At 39.4% G+C, this 16,867-nt stretch overlaps 1 protein-coding gene across 2 annotated transcripts in view; it reads left to right on the top strand.

Annotated features, from left to right (window-relative positions):
• Positions 1–16,867, top strand: part of ELOVL5 (ELOVL fatty acid elongase 5) — an 85,906-nt gene that overhangs the window by 39,647 nt on the left and 29,392 nt on the right. Inside the window, exons 1-2 of one of the 2 annotated variants that reach the window (XM_037842532.1) lie at positions 8,404–8,426; positions 16,435–16,500. In XM_037842532.1, the coding sequence (XP_037698460.1) occupies positions 16,443–16,500 (58 nt within the window). In that variant the 5' untranslated portion in view covers positions 8,404–8,426; positions 16,435–16,442. Of the gene's footprint in view, positions 1–8,403; positions 8,427–16,434; positions 16,501–16,867 lie in introns of those variants that run through there. The other variant, XM_037842530.1, reaches the window with a different exon arrangement.

Below are 16,867 nucleotides of genomic sequence, written 5' to 3' on the forward strand. Positions count from 1 at the left end.
TGCTAGCTGTGTGACCCTGGGTAAATGACTTGGTCACTCTCTGCCTCAGTGTACTCATCTATGAAAAAGGGATCTTGATAGTAACTTCCAGCACTGTTAGGAGGATTAAGTGAGATTATCTTTGTAAATTTCTAGCAGGATGATTAGCACACAGTTAGGACTCAATGTTAGTTGCTGTTATTGTTATAGTCATTGTTTTCAGAGAAAAGAACTTGAAAATAAGAAAAAAAAATCATTTGAAATGGTTAGGTTCTAAAAGCTTATCAGATCCTCCTGGAGAGATGCAACTGTGAAAGGAGAAGCCCCTTTGGAAAGCTTTCTTGAAGCATTCAGTCATTAGCAGGCCATTTAGTGAAGGGAGATAGCAATTTGCTAAATAATTGAGTCTGCTGTAGAGCTTGTAGTGCAGAGCTGACTTAATGTTTACTTAGGACAAGAGGAGTCTATGAAACCCTAAGCAAATGCGTGGCTTAGGTCCTAGGTTAAGGATGAATTTCTTACACTTGACTTTATAAACCCATTGTACAGTTCATCGTCTCTTTTTCCCTATAAGCTAACATGTCAATACAATGAATTATCACTCATTTGCAGACCATTAATGCAAAATATATGACATGGCTCTTAATTCAATAGGCTATGAAACAAACAGATATGAAACTGTAAAGTTGATCTATGAGTACTAAAATAGTGGCAGAGCAGTAAGTTTCTAGGTGTGCAAAACTTTCCAGATTCTCTTCTTCTGGCCTGCTTGCTTTGTGTTCCTGACTCATCAAATGACACGACCATCCACCAGAGGCAGAGTGACAAGCCAGAGGCTTGGACTCGTTCTTCTCCCTCACTCCACCCAGCCCAGGACATCTGTGCTGTGTGTTCTGTGGCCCTTGCATTTCCTCTCTGCCTCCATGGCCTTAGGATGGTCCCATCTCTGAAGTGGACTACAGGAGTCTTCTAATGGGCACACCCGACTCTGATCTCACCTCCTTCCAGCCCCTCACTCTTACCCCCAGTTAAAAATCAAACACTTGAGCCCTTAGCTACTTCTCCAACATCAGTTTTCACTTTTCTCTCATCTTCCCACCCCATACCTTTTCCTTCTGGCAAGCCTTAACTCAAACTTCACTCCCTCTGTGACACCTCACCTGATCCACTTGTCCCTAGGTAGAATTGACTGCTCTGTTTTTATCCCCCATTTCCCCTTACCATAGTTCTGTCACTTTATTAGTTATTTATCATTTCTCTCTTCCTTCTAGACTCCATCCTCTTGGAGGACAGATTTATTGCCTTGTCAATTTTTGTGTTCCCAGTGCCTTCCGCAGTACATTAAATGTATGTTTGGTGAAGGTTTACTAGTGATAATAAAAATGCCTGCCTTGAACTCAGGTGTTTGCATAGTTCCAGACGCTTCATGTAATCCCTTTTAATCCTCACAGCAACCCCATGCATGTAGGCCTTATTATCCCTGGGTTTGTACATCAGGAAACTGATCTACACAGATTTAGCAGCTTGCCCAAGCTTATTTCACAGTTAAGTGTCAGGGCCCAGAGAACTGTAATTCGAGTTTTATATGTTCTCAATGACATTTTCTCATAGAAAGAGTGAGAATCTGTAGTCCTATTGGTGCCACTTCATTGAGTTAAGTGGTTTTCTAGGGGCTGATCAGGAGCTCTATCAACCGTATATAGCTAGGTTTTTTAACCTAGGGACTGGGACCCCTAGGGTTTTAGAGACTTTGAAAATGTTAGTTTATCCAAACTCTGTCATTTTGCAAGTGGTGTGGAACCTCCAAAAGGTTAAGAACTACTAATCGAGTGTTATATTTATAGAAAATTATTTTTCAAAGGCCAGATGACTAATTTACAAATTAATGTGTGGAGCTACCACCCTTCCATAAAGTGGAGATTATATGCTGTGATAACTTGACTGGCTGAATGAAAATGATTCACCTTAGAAACTTAGGTTTATAAAAAGAAGCGATTTTCTTTAGACTATGTAAACGATCATTCCCTTTTCTTCTTAAATGGAAAATTACCTTTCCTTTCCCTTCTCCAATCTGGTGGCATGTATTAAATTGTTCATGTCTATGGAAAAAAAAAGCATTGGAGAAAAACTGTCATACATTTTTAACATGTCAGTCAGTACTTCTGTAGTCACTTTAATTTTTTTCAAATAATTTTCATTTGATTCTGCATAGGAAAGTATATGATAACTTTGCCAAATCAAAGTAGGGTAACGTAGCATTTTATACCCTCTTTCCCCCTTTTAAATGGTCTTGCTTTTCAGGGGTGTGGGTGTGGGTGTGTGGGTGTTTTTGTTTGTTTGTTTGTTTTTTTAATTCATTTTATTGAGATATATTCACATACCATGCAGTCATAGAAAACAAAGCGTACATTCAGTTGTTCACAGTACCATAACATAGTTGTGCATTCATCACCAAAATCAATCCCTGACACCTTCATTACCACACACACACAAATAACAATAATAATAATTTAAGTGAAAAAGAGCAGTTGAAGTAAAAAAGAACACTGGGTGCCTTTGTTTGTTTTTTTCCTTCCCCCATTCTTCTACTCATCCATCCTTAAACTAGACAAAGGGGAATGTGGTCCATATGGCTTTCCCAATCACATTGTCACCCCTCATAAGCTACATTTTTTTTTAATTTTTTTTTTTATTAAATTCAGTTTTATTGAAATACATTCACACACCATACAATCATCCATGGTATACAATCCACTGTCCACAGTATGATAACATAGTTATGCGTTCATCACCACAATCTATCTCTGAACATTTTCCTTACATCAGAAAGAATGAGAATAATAATAAAAAATAAAAGTGAAAAAAGAACACCCAAATCATCCCCCCATCCCACCCCATTTGTCCTTTAGTTTTTATCCCCATTTTTCTACTCATCCATACACTAGATAAAGGGGGTGTGATCCACAAGGTCTTCACAATCACACTGTCACCCCTTGTAATCTACATTATTATATAATTGTTTTCAGGAGTCCAGACAGCTGGGTTGGAGTTTGGTAGTTTCAGGTATTTACTTCCAGCTATTCCAATACATTAAAACCTAAGAGGTGTTATCTATATAGTGCATAAGAATGTCCACCAGAGTGACCTCTCGACTCCATTTGAAATCTCTCAGCCACTAAAACTATTTCGTCTCATTTTGCATCCCCCTTTTAGTCAAGAAGATACTCTCAGTCTGTATGGGTGTTTTGAGCTGTTTTTGATTTGTGCCGAATTACTGAGCTGAAAATATGGACCCCAACTGGATAACAACTATCTAGGGAATGGGCCACATTTTCTATTCCTACTTCCTACCATAGTGCCTTAAACACATTTGGTGCTCAGCAAAGGCATGTTGTTTAAACAGTGATATACATCCTTTTGCAATCTAAATTATTTTCTAAAATTTTCTTCTGATTGACTTCTCCAGGCTAAATTGTTTAAAGAAATTCTACACAGATATTAATTTTCTTTTTTCCTTAACTAAGTCCTTAATTTTCATTTAATGTCTCTCCCTTAGTGTCCTGGCTTTAGGTGGACACCTAATCAACTTCATGTTAATTGGATCACTGGCATCCCTTTCTTCATTTCACTACAGCAAGATGGTTTTACGACAGCTTAGAGTTGAATATTGGTACTTGGGGAGAATTGAAATGAAGAGAAAAGCTAGTTATTTCCAGTCAGAGTATTCAGTTACAGTAATATGATTTGCTAAAATATTTGCAGTTGCACTAAAATGTTATCGTCTTAGGGCCCGAGTCACAGTATTTCACCTTTAAAGGTTGTCTGGGGACTTGAAAGATAGTGGCACATTTGTTGAATATAGCCACTTGGAGAGAAAAGGAAAAGTATTGCTATGAAGAGCGCAAATCTTGCTGGAAAATTTCCAGAGAGGATACAGAATGTCATCTCAGCCTTTTCTGGAAAGCTTTACTCCAGAGAGCTGTGGGAATTGGATGGCTCCTTCCGGGTGACATGCAGCCCAAAGTCCACTGCAAAGTACAAGAGCGACTCCTCCACAAAGCTGCACCCAGTACACTGGAATCGAATAGTGATAGGACTCCTTCTCTACATTATAAAAGTGCTTCTTAACGGCTTTGCTGATAGGTGGCTGCTGAGACCTTCCGGGGGAGATCCCCACAGGGACACCCCTGTTGAAATTCCCTGTGGTCTTAGTTGTCATCTCTGGGCTTCTGTAGAAGAGGAAATTGTTTCACTGCAAATCTCCAGACTTGGTGTGAAGTTCTTCAGTCATTCAGTCAGCCTTTTGAGTCAAATTGGAGTGTTTGCTGGGGCCTGGGGAAAGTACCATTGTGCTTTGTGGATGATTGCTAGTCTGAAACAAAAGTTTGCAGAAACTTTCAAAGAATTTCCATGCTGGTGTGTCATAAGGACATCAAGTGTTTTACTCTTTCACAGGAAAAAAAAAAAAAGAAAATTGGTCTCCCTCAGTATTGTGATACTGGTAAAGTCTATAAAGGTTTGTGGTTTTCATTTTAATAGGTGACATTTCAAAATCCATTACAAATCCTAAGCTGCCAAAATGATAGCTTTATAATGTATTTTTAAAAAGTCATCTGTGTGGTGATTTACCAAGAACCGAAGTTTTGAACATAGAAGGGTGACCCACTTTTCCCAGTTTGCTTGGGACATACCTGATTTTAACACTGGAAGTCTTGTGTCCCAGGAAATCCTTTGGTCCTGACAAGGCAGATGGATTGACCACACTATGTCATATAAACCTGTAGTTAATTAACTAAATGGCTTTGATTGTTTGTTGAGTGACTGTGCCCAACTCACTTAAAATCTCTGAACTTTAGTTTTCTTATCTAAAAAATGGTAGTAATTCGAGTCGTTGAAAATCTCATAATAGCTACTCAATGTTAGAACCCTTGCCTGCCAAGCTTTGAGCTAGTAATAACAGTGTTGTATTGTTTTCATAAGCAAATTCTATACTTCAGACAACATAAGCCTTTTTTTTCTCTTATTCCCAATTAAACCAAGGTGAAACATAATATAAATAGATCAAAAATTTATTTTTTATAAAGACCATGCTTAAAATTGGTGCCTTGAGTATGTGTAGTAACCAAAAGGAAAATAAGCAAGGGAAAGGAGAGTTTTTTAAGAACCTCCTCCCCCAACCCCACTGACCTCATTTATCTATTATTAACAACTTACTCCAAAATTTGGCAGCTTGAAACATCAAACTCTTTATTATTTCGTAGTTTCTGAGGGTCAGGAATCCTGGATTAGTTCAGCTGGGTGGTGTTGGTTCAGGGTCTTCCATGAGGTTGAGTCAGGGCTATGGTTATCTGAAGCCATGGGGTCAGAGCATCTGCTTTCAGGCTCACCCACATGGCCACTGACAGAAGACCCCAGTTCCTTGCCACATTGACCTTTCCATAGGGCTTTCCTCTGTAGGGTTTCCCTCAGAGCCAGGGATCTGAGAGACAGAGATAGACATCAGCTGACCACAATGGAAGCCAGGATGTCTTTTATAACTTATTCCCACAAATGATATACCATCACTTTTACTATATTCTTTTGGTCACACTCAACCCTGTTTCTTTGTGGGAGGGGACTACATGAGGTGTGAATACCAGGAGGAGAGGATCACTGGGGGCCATCTTGGAGGCTGCCCTCAGATACCAAACTCACTTGAAGGAACCTTAAAATCATCTACTCCAGGTACTGAAACTAGTAGGAAGTGACTCAGATTGGGACTGATAATGGAGCCAAACCAGAGAATCCATCTCTCAGTCAGTGTCTGGGCTCTTTCCATCGCCTACCTTACCTCCTTCCAAGGAGCGTTCACATTGGTTGTGGCCAAATATGTGCCATAATTTCTGGCATCTGCAGCCACTTAGGGGCATCCCACAATGCCCAGTTCAATATGATTAAACAGATACTTAGTAAATTCCTTCTGTGTGCCAAGAACAGTGGGAGCTGCTGGGGATTATAGGCAGCAAGATGGATATGTTCCTTGCCCTCACTGAGGTTTACAGACTTGGCCACCTCTGTCTCCCAGCTCAGGAGGTGGTGACAGGTGTTAGGGTCTCCTTATCTGACAGGGACAGTGATACTCATTACAGTGACATTCCAGAATGGGGAAAGAGCTTACACCATTCACTGCATGCTGGTTGTGTGTGATGTGTACTACATTACACAGTGTTTGGAATATATGAGAACTGATCTCTAACTTGATGGGGTTTTATTTCAGTTTGAGAGGTGGTTTGAAAGGAAATGATTATCTTTTGGACTGTTGGAGTTAGAGCAAACAGGGAATTGTTAACAGAATTTGTTGAAATGATAAATAGCTTGTCCTTGAAATCACCCTCCTAGTCTAGACTCTGTCAGTGTAATGCAATATATGGGTACTGCCTGGTGACAAACCTTCACAAGAGCTTCATGGGTTTTGTTAAGAGTCCAAAAGACCAAATTATTTATATAGCAGTGGTTCTCCAATCAGACTGCTCATCTGAATTACCTAAGGAACTTTTCAAAAAGACATATTTCTCAGTTTCTAGACTATTGAATCAGACTTTCTAGGGGCAAAGCCCATAAGTCTTCCAGGTGATACTGAGATAGAGCCAGATGCAAGAACACATTGCTATCAGACTCTGGAATGGCATGCAGGCATTTATTCATTCATTCACTCATTCATGCATGGTTTCAACCAGTAATTAACAGCCTGTTGGGCACTGATTCAGGCTCTGTGGAAATACAAATGGGAACATGAGAGATTCTGTGCTCAGAAGGCTTAAAGCCTAATGCAGATTTGTGGACAACTGTATAGGTAATTACAGTATAACCAATCATCACAACATTTAAAAAATAAACCTATAATTTTATCAGTGATTGAGATAAAGTGGAAGTGGTAACGGTATGAAAATGAGAGCAAGAAGCTTGCTGTCCCTTTTTCAATGATCTTCCCATCTAGGTCTTTAAATTATAGAGATTTCTATGGCCCCAGTTACCAAACATCCTAAGTGACCGCAACAAATTTTTTTAACTGGGTAATGTTATTTAAAACTAAGTTAATTCTGTATCTTATTTCACAGATATAACTCTATGAACTCTAACAATAGGAATAATACATATTGTCTCCATCCTCTTTAACAATATACACATGAAGATGCTCCCTTGAGAGCCCACATGGGGCATTTTAAGAGTGGTAGGTTAGGGGGTAAGAGCTCTGGGTTCAGATTTTGCCTCTACCACTTAACGATCATCTCTGTCTGTTGGTGGTAAATTAATGAATTTATTGGGCATCTGCTGTATGCTACTTGCCAGGAGTACAAAAAAGGTGGTATATCAGAAACAGGCTTACTTCCACTCTGTACTAAGCATCAAATAGACACTAATCTTTTCCTCTCTCAAAGCAGTTGATGACAAGCATCCTGTTAACATCCAAGGGAATATGTCTAGGGACTCTTACAAATCCCTGGATTCACAACTATCATTACCTGGGAAGTATCATTACTTTGGATAGGATCACATGCAATTCTATCCAAAGAGAATGACAGAGCTGTGAGATATGGATATGGGCATGTTCCACTGCCCATGAACCTTGCAAGCAAGTGCATGTTGTGGCTTAGCAACACTCTCTCATAAACATTGAATGTGGAATTGGTCAATGCCAAAGGTCTTTGTAATGATCATAATAAAGTTTTGCAGCACCTGCTATGTGCCCTGCACTCTTCTAAGCATTTTACATGTGTTATCTCAATCACACGAAGAAGATACTGTTATTACCTTCATTTTACTGATGAGGAAACTAAGGCACAAAAAGGTTAAGTAACTTGCCTAAGGTTACATGGCAATAAGTTGATGGAGCAGAGATTTGAACCCAGGCTGTGTGGCTCCAAGGTTTGTGCTCCTAACCACTACTGCCCTAAAGTGACTGACCCACTGGTGCCTGCACACACTGCTTACTGCTTTTAAGTTTCAGGAGGGCAGAATCATGTTTGGCTCTGTCACTTTTGTTTTCCTAACAGGCAGTAAACTGCTGGGTACATAGTAAGTCCTCATTGAATGTTTAACTCCGGGAGTCAGCTGCCTTTCAAATGTGTGATAGAGTGAAGGGCAGTCATTCTGAGAATCACTGGGAGCACAGAAAAAAAGCCAGTCACAAGGATGCCCCAGTCCCTGCACTCAGTGGATCTTGATGGAGCTTTTACCTTGCTTCACTGCTGCCTGTGGGGATTAATTAGTTACTGCTAGCAAAGCTCTTTGTGAAAGCAGAGTTCCAAGTCCATCTGCAGCAGTCTGGCCTTCATCCTCCAGCAGGAGCATTCTGTGCATGGATTAGCGTTGACTTTTTCCAGTGGCAACGTGTGCCACCCAAGTAAAAGCCATCGCCAGTTCTTGTTTTTCTGCTTTCAAATGAAGAGTAAGTCAGCACCTTTAAGGTAATAAAATTCTAGTAGAGTAATTTTTCTACAGTAATGAACCCGTGTCCAGATGGACGTTGGATAACTGAATTGATGTGCGGATTCTTGTTATACGTTAAATAAACCCTGCTCAGAGCTGGAGGGGAGAACTTTGAACTTGATGGTACATTCTGTCCTTTAGCTATGAATAAGAATTCCCCTGGAATAAAATTCTAAAATCATGTTACTCTCCCCCTTCCCACTGCTGAAAAAAATTATCTGTATCTGTGAGATTCTGGGATAAAGTGTACTGATGTATTGCCTTCTAAGACTAGGAGACTTGCAGCTCCTTTTTTCTCTTGAGTAGGAAGGAAATTCCCTTGAATATTTAAAGTGTATCCATTATTGTTTTGGGGTTTTTGGTGTTTCTGTTTTTGTTTTTGTTTCTTTCACATCTTATGAAATGCCTGTCATTTGGTGGACAAGAGTAGAGCATCTCTGTTAGAGCCCCTACATCAGTAGCTTGGACAGAGTTTTCTTGGAAGAAATGCCTTCTGTGATGAAGATTTAGTCCATGTTTTAGGAACCTGCTGCTATGGGCTCCTGTGTGCCAGTGCTTGACACAGTTTTCCCTCCTTTTTATTGTCTTGACAGGGGTATATGCCCCCATATATAGTATCACTAGTGGTAATTATTGTACACATACAACAAATCAACCAGAGTTCTTGCCCTTTGAAGTGTTAGACTGTGACTGAGAAGGCAGAATATATTCTCATATACCTGAAAGCACGAGTATCCAAATCATATACAAATTGAAGTTGCTCTATGCTGAATAAATTGTCCACATAGGGAAGCTACTAGAGGCTGGAGGAGGAACCTTTGGAGAAAGGGTAGGAAGGGAAGACAAGGGAGAGAGCAGAGAGGAAGGAACAGAGATGATTGCTTGAAGAACAAAGAAGGCCTCTGGGGTGACTCTCCGCTACTTTAGGAGAATGTCCTGCTCCAGCAATGGTTAAAATAGTAATTTTTGTTTAATTGGTGGCAACCAAGGAGCACGAGGAGATGGGAGCTTCTCTTTTAACCTGTCTAATCTTACTTTTTACAAGATAAAACTGGTTGTCACAACATTTTAAACACCCCCACCCCAGTTATCTGTTACAGGTTGTTCAGCCTTCTTTACCCATGTAAACTTCTTTAAATTTATAGCAGTGTTCTAATTTTGCAGTTCATTATCTAAGACCCCAAAGAGGGCTTTGTTCTTTTTGTAACTGGTATGATGTACAGTAGAAACAAAAGATTATTAGAGCATTCACAAATGTGTTATTCCCTTAGAATGGAGGTTAGAAAGTAGAATTCTATGGGAAGAAAAAGAAGAATAAGCATAGATTTCTGGATTGTCAGAATGACAATATATAGTTAGAGGTTTGGATCTGCTGTGAATCTGGCAGATATTTTTCTCGAGCCAAGATTTAATCCAGAGTTATCTTTTATTTAAATGCTGGAGTTCTAGAGGGCTTCTGTTACTTTACTTTCCTATCCAAAAGCCTATTAGTACTTAGATGTTCTTTTCTCTTATGGTTTGTGTGACAGTGTTTAATATTTTAACATTTCTGAGCAAATTGTAGGTATTTTCCTCCTTTTGTACAAAGCTGATTTTCCCAATCTAGAAAAACCTTTATAAATTCAAGGTGTTGTGACTACCAAATTAAAGCATCATTTAATTTTTGTAGCGTTATTTGCAGCCAACTTAAAGATTATTCCCATGTCTGCTTAACACAAGTTACAAGGGATAAATGTGTGAAAAGAGAGAAAATGGAGGGAAATTTCATCCTAACCCATTGCAGCTCATGAGTTGTAAGCTCAGCTCAGTTGACTCATTTTTAGGTGAATTTTGACAATTCAAAAGAAATGAAACAGAAATATGATTAAGAAGTTATGCTAGATAACTTCTGCAATAAACATTTTTAAACCAAGAAGAATGCAGTTTGACTTTCACAGGAAGGATGTCTCAAAGCAAGCACGCTGCTACCCACTACCACTACCTTAGCAGTAAGAAAAACCAAGGCTTACCCTAAAGATCTTTACTACTAAGCTTTAGAGTTGGCAAGCAGCCAGGTTGTGGGTTTATGAAATTAGCTTTCTTTATAATAATTAGTATATCAGCTCTCTTTACTATAATTTTTTTAATGTCTTGATGCCTCTTTTAAAACAGATTTGCCCTAAGATCCCAATAGTTTTCATTTGCAGAGCAACTATCTTGCTTTCTCCTGCTCCAGATGTAAATGACCAAAAGTGTTATTAGCTTTTACACTCTCATGGAGACAGATACTTCATAATGAAAATTGTGATGGAAGCAGTTTATTATGCCATGTCCTCTCATTAACTGCAGCACCCTTCTTCCAGTGTTGCCACCCACCCAGCCCCCCTCCCCCAATCTCCCTAACCTCCCATTCTCTCTCATTTTGTTGTCCCTCTTGGGCGCCCAGTGGAAGGAAGAGGGGACTGGTTTGCTGAAGGCTTTTTATAGCCTTTTATTTTTTTCCAAACATGCTGCCAGCAACTCTGTTTGATGTTAGATCAAAGTGAACATAATGCTTATTTAACCTCACACAGATGACTCACCTGGGCAGTACTGCTCCTGAAGGGAGCTATCCAGCAGACGGATGGATTTTCCACAGGAACAGCACTCTGTCTAGTGGATTCGATTTTTGCCCTTTTGTATTCTGCTGGCATCATTATTTTCTGGTTTCTGTATTGTGTGCTGCATTAATTCTGATGTCTCTGGAATTCAGGCCTAAGAATCACCTCTATCCTAAAACACTTAGTTACATGCGGCAGAAAATCACCCAGGGATACAATGACTAATAAATGGTACCTGTCAATTCAGATGAAGGTGTGCTAAACACTCTCAGACCCTCATGCTCCTTTCCAGTGTCTCTTTTAAATAGGGTAATTTATAAAGAGAATGACCAGATTCAACTAATTTCTTTTCATAGTGAGATGCTTAAAACGAGGCACAGTTATGTAGTTGCATGGCTGCCAGAAACACTCCAGAATTTTATAGTTGGGAGGAAGGTGGCTTCCAACTAAACGATGTCATTTGGAAAATGTGCATCAAGGAGAAATTCTTAAAAATCAGTTCTATTTACCTGCCTGTTTTCTGCCCTTCTCCCTTATCCATTTCATGAATTTCAGTGGGTGGCTCTTGAACTAGTGCTTGCTTTGGGTTCTTGTGTGTGGTTTGAATTTTATTTTAATGGATTTTATTACTCCTCATTGTGACCTGTCGTTCTGGGGAGCTCCGTAGATTGAGTGAGGGTCAGAGACTCATGGTTGAAGAGGATTGGGAAGCCATGCTTTAGCTTGGCATCAGCGTGGCCTGGTTTGTGAGAAGTGCTAACCACTCCCAACCTGCTGCCTCCCTTGCTGAAGCACATTCTTTTCTTGTCAGCATATGGGGAACCAGCCAGATCATTTAGGACCAGAGCTGCTCTTCCACACAACCGAGTGTCTGGGCTTGGTCTGTGCCTGCACAGTTGTACAGTGCAGCTGTGTTACCACTTGGCCCAGCCCATCAGACTGCCTGTAGTGTGACTCAGCTAATTGAGAAAGTGATGTCACTGGCCCACGTGCTGCTTGGACGATAGGGAACTGCAGCTCTTAGACTGCAGAGCTGGCAGTGCAGTTGGGCATCTTGTGCAAAGTGGGTCATGCAAATTTCCATTCCCATAATTCCAGACCTTTAGGCAAAGTGTCAAGGGTTTTGCAGGGACCTGTACCTCCCATTCCTTTCGAAAAGCAAAAGAGTATAGCTCAGCTCACAGGACACTCCACAAGTGCCCAATTTACCCAGCGGGGCCAGCTGGCCCAGCCTGGCAATGCAGAATTCATTTGCTAAGACCTTTTGTACTGTTCATGTGGCACAGCAGATGAGGCTCAGCAAGGAAGATGAGAATGAAAAGGGCATGTTGCTGGTAGGTGGGCTACAGCCGGGAATGGTGGCAGTGTGAACAGTTAACGAACTGGCACCTTCTACTCCCAGACTGTTAGCTACATGCTCTTTACAAGATCTGCCACTTGATTGACCTCTGACAGCCACTGCTGAGCAAGGCCTGCGCACCGGGCCAGGAGTGCAGGAGGACAGAACGCCTCCCCCTTGCTGCCCTCTCCTCCTTGCTGGGCCTCAGGGCCTTTGCGCTAACCTGTCTCTCTAACTGGAATGCCCTTTCTCAGTAGAGGTGTGGCTTCATTTCTCCATGCAGGTCTCTGCTCTGTTGTCACCCTTTCATGTATTAGAAATGTAACTACATTTTCTAAATAAATTCTCACTGTGTGATTCCATCTTCTTTACCCTGCTTTATTTTTTCTTACTAACGGTTACTCTGCATATTATATATGTTTGTATTTATATCTATGATTCATGTTATATGTTTATACTCTTTCTCCCACAGTGTAGAATTTTGTTTTGTTCCCCGCTGTATCCCCCAGGGTCTAGAGCAGTGCCTGACATTTAACGAGCACTCAGTAAATGTGTGATATGAGCAACAACAAACATGCATGGTATTGAGGGGTGCTAGACATGTGGCTAGCTAGATAGAAACACAACATTGTGCCAAGTAAATGATGAAAGTAAACCTTTGGTGAAGATGTCTCTTGGTAGTTTGTGTAAAAACAAACAACCCAGGGTGGGGAGATTCTGTTACATGTCCATTAGTGGGTGCGTGGTAAGAGGAGAGTTCGAGAAAAACGTTTGAGAAGTCCGAGTCCAGCCCAGAATCAGGCTTGTGATCCATGGACTCCATTGATCAGACTTAGGCTTTGATTTAGACTTAGACTTAGACTTAGATTTTGAACTTCGACATTTCAGGGACAGTGAGCGATTCTTGGAAAACTATTGTTATTTTCCAGTCTTTTAGAAAGTATTTTGCTATTTATTTCATATGTTTCTAAGTTTGTGAAAAGTTCTGCAAACCTAAGAGAAGAATTCTCAAGCTGAGAAGAAATGCAATCTAAGAACAGATGTATCGTTATTTACAAAATCACCTCTTGCATGTGCTTTTTTAGAGAAGATTCTCCATTTCTTAAAGACTAAAGAGTGTTCCTGTGCCTGCCAGCTTCGATGGGGCCTCTATTCAAGATGGGTTTAGCCTCTGATTATTTAGGACAGATGGCTTGTAATAGGATTCTTCAATATCTCCAAATACAAAATTCCACAGGCTCTCTTGGTAGCCTGCTGCTGAGTTCAGTACTCTTGCTCAGTATTTCTTGGATTGAAATTTTGCCTTATGTTTAATCAGCTGCTTTTCTGTTGCCATGATAGTTAGCCTGGTTTCTCCGGCTGGACTGTGCCCTACCTAGGTGGTGTTGTCCTTGTAATAATAGGTCGTTAAATAGCAATTCTTCAGCCTCAGTTTTTTCTTTCCCAGGTCCACTGATGTTCTCCTCACCAGCCCCCACAGGTCTGTTTTCTGTCACTTTTAATCATCTTCTAATCTTGTTTCCAGCTTTTCCATGTCTTGTAGAAACCAAAACTGGTTACAGCCCTCTAAAAGGCCTCTTAGTTAAAAAGTAGAATGGTTCTCTTATGATTTTTTAGGTATATTTCTGGTGATAGATGCCAGAATAATGTTATTTGAATTTGTATGGTATTTAACATGTAAATGCGACTCGTTTAAGTATGCATCATTCTAACATCTACTCCTTTGCCAGAATAATGTTATTTGAATTTGTATGGTATTTAACATGTATATGCAACTCATTTAAGTATGCATCATTCTAACAGCTACTCCTTTGCCAACTGGATTTTTTGTTTTACTGCATCTGGATTCTTTGCCCATTGTGACCCTCTAGTTTGTTCTAGGTCACCACGTGTGTTCCTTTGTGTTTATCCCTATTCGGCAATTCTTTGTACACAGTAGGTGCTTGTTACATGTGTGTTGAATTAGCACATTTCATTTCAGCCTTGTCTTTAAAGTTTAGATAAAATATCAATTTGACAAGTTCCTCTCTTCTGAGATGTTACCAACATCACCAATCTCTGTTGCTTTTCCCCTAGGGGGTGTTAGGACGGAGAAGTGGGCAGTTTTGGACTGTCACAGTGGCTGGGGGCTCACTGATGGCATTCAGTGGAAGGGGCCAGGGATGGTTAATGATCCACCATGCACTGACTGGCTGCACTAGGCATGCCAGCCGGGTCCCTGCTGAGAAGCACAGACGGCCCCAGATGGTTGCAAACATACAGTAGGAAGCATTTATCAAGGGCTTACTATATGCAGACACTGCTCTGAGGACTTCAGGTGAATTAATTCATTTGAGCTTAGCAAACTTGGATATAATTATTTTACTATTTTCCCCTTTTACAGATAGGAACTGAGGCTTAGAGAAGTGAAATAAGTTTCCCAAGGTCGCACTGCTAGTAGGCAGTCAAAATTGAGTCATTCTAGGCAGGTGGTGTGGTAATGATCAGAGCCATTCGATAATTTCATGGACAAAGTAGTTTATCCTGAAAATTAGGCCAAGAATATGTAAGCTTCAGTGTGAAGAGCCAAGGAAGAGAAGTATAGTTAATAAAAATGATTTTACCTTTGTCCTTGTAAGTTATAATATTGGTGGTTATTTCTTTAAGATTTAAAGTTATTTGAGTGTAATGACCAGTTGAAACCTTGTGCCCGTGAACTTTAATATAGAAAATTTACTCAATAAGAAAATGAAAAGATGCTTAGCTGCCCTCTAATAATTTAAGTACAAACCAGAGTAAAAATGGGATGCCAATTTTCACCTATCAGAAATTGGGAAATATTTAACATTTGATAAAACCCATTGTTGGTGATGATTTGAGGAGACAAGCATTCTTGTGCAATATTAGTGGGGTGTAAATTGCTGCAGCTCCATCAAAAGGCATATCCATAAACACTTAAATATTTAAGTGATAATGTCCATAAACACTTAAATATATAAAATGCACATAGCAACAATTCTACTGAAAAACACATTCCCACAAAAATTAAAAGAAATATTTGTTAGAGCAGAGGGGAAATTCAGGGAATATAAACTCTTAGAAAATTGAGGTATATCTATAACTACTGAAATGAAATGTTCTCTAAGATATTTATTTTATTAAGTGAAAACAAGCAAGTAATATATACATTTCTATATATAAATGTGTTTTCCTAAGTTTTTTACTGTGGCCTCATAGTATTAGAATATATTTTACATCATAACCAAATACATCAGACTTATAAATATGATCATACTTATAAATATGATACAATAAAACTAAAATTTTATGAAACTATTTATTCTCACTAAAGGCAAAGCCCTCTGAATCTCTGTTATGATCAGTTTATTTATTTTTAATGCTAAGTTGATGATCCACTAATGGGTTACAACCTACAATTGTCATGTTCAAAACACCCATTTATCATGACCTCTTTTGTATACAAAAGAAGGAAAATCTCTGTACATATTCCCAAGAAATGTTAACATTAGGTTCCCTCTGACAATGGGGCTTAGGGATTATGTTAAAGAGGAAAGTAATGTTTTGTTTTGTTTTTCATTGTTTAATATTTGAGTTTCCTACTGTGGAATAAGTAAAAATAAAATTTAAAAGCAGAGAAAAATATCTTTTCGGTGTGGCACTCTGTTCTCTGCTTTGGTTCCTCAAGTCTTTGTTATTTTACCTCAAGTCTTGTTTCTTGTCAGGACAGAATCTTCTCCCTTCTCCCACCTTTCAGTCAAGTTCCACTCTTCTCCCCACTGAGATTTCAGTTTTACAAAAAAAGTACTTATGGAACTGAGAAACGAAGTTCAGAAAACTGGCAGTTCATTGTAAAGTGAATTCACAGGATGTGTCTTTCCTTTTGATTTTCAAACTAGAACTAGCACATAAGTTACTTTTGTAGGTTTAAAAAAATTTTTTTTTAAGATGAGGCCCTTAGCCTTGTTCATAGCATGCATACTCTTTGGAAAGAATGCATTCTTGTTCTTTCATGGAAAAGTATAAAAAATATTTGAATAGAGACTAATCAGTGTCTTTTTTTCTTAATAGGTTTTGAAATGGAAAATTTTGATGCATCACTTAGTCCCTATTTCAAGGCATTTCTAGGCACCCGAGGTAAGATGTTTTTTTCCCCTCATTATAGTCACTTGTAAATATTGCATGAAGGGACTCTAGAAAATGCTAGCATTTTCTGTGATAAAACTAAAACTTCATCCAAGATAGCAGGCATCTTGGAGAATTCCTCTGACAATTGTTGAAGTTGTACAGTACTCCCCAGCTGTGACCCTCTCCTGAGAGTACTGTAGATTTCACCATTGTCGGTGGTATGTGTTCAGTTCTTGGCGTCTCTAGCTAAAACTGCTTTCCAAAATGCACTACTGCAGTAGGAGTTTAAAACTCTTCCCCTTTTACACTTTTAAGGGCTTTTTAGTAATGTCCTTTTATTTTGTGGCATGTGAATGGGTAACTTTATATACATCTG

Source organism: Choloepus didactylus, chromosome 7 (assembly GCF_015220235.1).
Source record: "Choloepus didactylus isolate mChoDid1 chromosome 7, mChoDid1.pri, whole genome shotgun sequence".
Lineage (NCBI taxonomy): Eukaryota > Metazoa > Chordata > Mammalia > Pilosa > Megalonychidae > Choloepus > Choloepus didactylus.